Here is a 3851-nt window from a genome sequence, read left to right as displayed (position 1 = left end):
GGAGCGTGTATGTCATTGCAGCAGAATAAGGGTGGGCGAGGAAAGAAAAAGAAATGAATTTTATCAATTTTATTATTGTATGTAACTTTTTATATCTAATTTTAAAACTTTAGAAGACATTGGTAATTGTTAAATGATGGTGTAATATGATACAATTTGTATATTTTTTAATTTTATGAAATTAGTATTTTTGATTTGTACATTCGAACCAACGTTCGAACGTAATTACACAAAAATATAATATAATGTTCAAACGTACAATTCAGCATTTGAACGTACTCACCCTAAAAAACAAAACGTTCGAATATTCAAACGATTAACGTTCAAACAAACCTCCGCACATACTAGTTGCATTCAAACACTTATCCGTTAACATTGAAACTAACGTCCAAACGTCATACCCATTACGTTTGAATATTCTTCAATTAATGTTCGATCAGACATTCGAGCGTATAATGCAATTAACGTTCGGACATATAAACGTTTGAATGAAAATATGATACATTCGAACAATAACCAACAAATGTCAACTTCTATTGTTCAAATGTCAATCGGTCGGGTTAACGTTCAGTTTGGCTTTCGAGCATTACTTTCATTGACAAATTTCAAAAATCACAAAAAAATACTACATTCGAATGTTACACCAAATGAAACACTTCCAATTGTCACTAAAAATAGTGACCATTGCATAGTAAACTGTCACCAATTATTTTTTGTGACTCACATTAGGTGACAGCCGTGGTGACAATTTCAAACCGTCACCAAATGTATTTAGTGATGTTTTGGCCATTTTTTGTGACAGTTTTCTCTGTCACAAAAAACCAACTGTGTTAGATCTATTGGGTTGGGAACTTATTAATAGTACTCAATAATCCTTTACTACAGAAAAATCCTAATTACAATTTTAAAAATAATAATTATTATCATAGTTTTGAGTTCCGTTCTGGTTAAAGTATTAGAATGAAATATTTTGATACCGATATATTTCGATGTATAATTTCAAGATTGTCTTTATATGGATATATTAATTATTTATATATAAAGAGTTATATATATGCATATAGAAAAACTATATTTCAAAATAACTAGTGCCTTTAAATGAAAGGTTCACAAGTTAAACATAATAAATAGTCTCCAATTATCTAATATGATGAGATCAGGATGATGAAAAAAAAAGATGATGAGTAGCATTACTTATCCATAAAAATTTAGTTGTTGAAATGGGCTCCACGAACCAACAGATTCCTATTATATCACACAACCCTCGAGCTTTTTTAGTAGTGATATCACTCTGACGAAAAGGATAACCTTGTCATATCACATAATCTATGAGCTGGGCTCTTGAAACAAAATGCTCACCAGCAGCTGGAATGGTCATATCAGTGATATCACTCACTTTGGTTAGTCCAAACAAACGCTCATAGCAGTTGGTCTCCCATCATGACTAATTTTGGACCAAAATATCCTTTCCAACCAGAATACCGAAATCCGGCCGGAGTGTACCGAAACGAAGGCCGGAACAAAAAACAAACATTGATTACTAGAAGTAAGTAAAATAGTGGCCGGGGGTCAGTGCTTTATTCCCTAGCTGTCTGTTTCCTTTGTTCCTAACCCTCCTAGCTAGGCGCAAGAACTAGTACTACTCATGTGAATAGTGGTTTTGACACATATATTTATATATATATATATGCGTATTACAACAAAAAGGTCAGAGATAGGTAGTAATTAGCTGTTGTTTTCACATTAAAAAGCAAGAAAAAATGCAGCAAGCTAGCTAGCTGGTACCAATTCTCACATGCGTGCACGCCAAAAGTAGTGATCATAATGGGAAAATGGGAATTAAGAACAGGCAGATCCGCACCCATTGATCTTTATTTACTAGTTCTAATTATAATGGATACAGCACAAGTCAGTTATAATGCTAACTCATAAAACATCATTAGGATGCAATAAAGTAGTACCGTTGCTGCAATCCCTAAATATTATATATTGCATTACTTAATTGTTTTCTACTTGTAATTAACCCTCAAAACGGTTATATAAATTAAGAGATCATGACCTATATACATGCATACATACATACATACATATATATATGTATATGTATATGTATATATGTTGTACCTTGATCTACCTAAAACTGTATAGCAGTGATGGGTTAATAGCAAACTCAACAACTGGCATCAGCTCATCCCAGTTTCCCTCTTTACATGATATTTCGCGATGATCTTCATCGTTTGGGTTCGTGACGCTTAAACATGATGCCATATTATACGGAACCTGACCTGTCAAGATCCGCTGTCGTGCAAATGACATATTGTTCTTTTCGTCCATAGGATGATCATCAGTACTACTACTGATCATGGGTCTCCCCTTATTTCCAATCTCAGCAGCCAAAGCTCCAAAGCTCGAATTTGACTCGCCTGTAATGTTGTTGGACTCAGAACTGCATGTTATTGAGCTCGAATAACCCAGATTTCGTTTAGGGTTGTTCTTTTGCCACTCTGAAGCATGCTTTTTGTTAGAAACATCTCGCTTAAAAATCCGACAAAGTGTCCAAACTTCCTGAAAATTAAGATATATAATATCTGTGTTAGGACAGGAAAAGGCAATTAATTATTAATTTGACAGGGAAATAAATACATGGTTTTTTAAAAGAATCTTACAGCTTCTTGGGTAGAGTTCTTTGGGTTAGTTATAAGGTTGGTGCTTTTGCTGGCTGGGAGACGGAACTCATGCATCATCCAATCAGTTTTAGTGCCACCTTTACCAGCTTTTCCTCTGTAATAAACTAATGACTTCTTCAGACCAATGCATTCCTGAGCACTTCCTTCAACATGAGAATATATTGGCTTGTCGATTCCTGTGGCTTTCCAAAAGCCAGATCTTGTCACCCTGTTGGGTCTTATGCTGTTCTTGTACTTTTTTCCTCTTCTGCAGAAGAAGTAGAACTCTTTCTGATCTCCATTAGCGCTACCAACTTCTGCATAAGTTTCACCACCAAAATTAAACAGATAAGTTAAGGGGAACATGATGCCAAGGAAAGTAACAAAGATTTAGGAAAATTGAATCTGTGTTAAAGAAAATGAATCAAGAGAATATATATATATACTTGGAAGATCCCAGGGGTCATGCTTGTATATATCAATTTGTTTGATGAGGTCAAGATTAATAAGCTTCTTCTCCACCTTCCTTGGAAGATAAAATCCGACAAGCTCTTCATCTGTAGGATGGAATCGAAACCCTGGAAGAAACCCTCCATCGTTCTTGTCATCAACTAGATGATCAGAAGCACTCATCCTTTTTTGGGCCTCCATTTTTATCCATCTCACTACCATTTCATCCTTTTAAACCAACAATAGAACCTTCTTTGCTTATGGGGCCGGAGAGGGACTTTTTGTGGTCAAAGTAATGAGGTTTGACTGCAGAACGTGGATTTTCATTAGCATATCATTAAAGAATAAAGACTCAGTCCATTTGGTTACACAAATAAATGAGATAAAATATTTTATATAGTAATAAATAATTATTATAATATAATTTTTTAATATTAATTTTATATAGAGATTTAAAAAAATTAAATTATTTATTATATTTTATTTAAAAATTTAAAAAAATTATAATTGTGAGTTCAGATAAGATAAAGTGAAGTTTTTTATTTTGATTAACCGGAACCTAGTTTCTGTGAAATAATTAATGAGATTGAAAAATAAAAGTAAGTTAAAAAAACACTACTTTCGTGGGTCAGATGTTTGGACCAGGAAAATAAAAATAAAAAGAAAAGTCTTTAAATTGTTACGTACGGATGTTGAAAATATTTGCCACACAACGAATACAAATTGATCAATGAG

At 33.4% G+C, this 3851-nt stretch overlaps 1 protein-coding gene across 1 annotated transcript; it reads right to left on the bottom strand.

Moving 5' to 3' along the window:
• Positions 1-1829: 1829 nt before the first annotated feature.
• Positions 1830-3324, bottom strand: LOC122279725 (transcription factor JUNGBRUNNEN 1-like). Its single transcript, XM_043090513.1, has 3 exons — positions 3113-3324; positions 2667-2983; positions 1830-2565 (listed from the first exon to the last, which is right to left on the bottom strand). Exons 1-3 carry the CDS (start codon positions 3315-3317, stop codon positions 2131-2133), a joined length of 957 nt encoding a protein of 318 aa, XP_042946447.1. The 5' UTR covers positions 3318-3324; the 3' UTR covers positions 1830-2130.
• Between the last annotated feature and the right edge of the window lie 527 nt (positions 3325-3851).

Source organism: Carya illinoinensis, chromosome 10, assembly GCF_018687715.1.
Source record: "Carya illinoinensis cultivar Pawnee chromosome 10, C.illinoinensisPawnee_v1, whole genome shotgun sequence".
Taxonomy (NCBI): domain Eukaryota; kingdom Viridiplantae; phylum Streptophyta; class Magnoliopsida; order Fagales; family Juglandaceae; genus Carya; species Carya illinoinensis.
The sequence above is the reverse complement of the archived record's forward strand: the minus strand, read 5'-3'. Positions and strand labels throughout refer to the sequence as shown.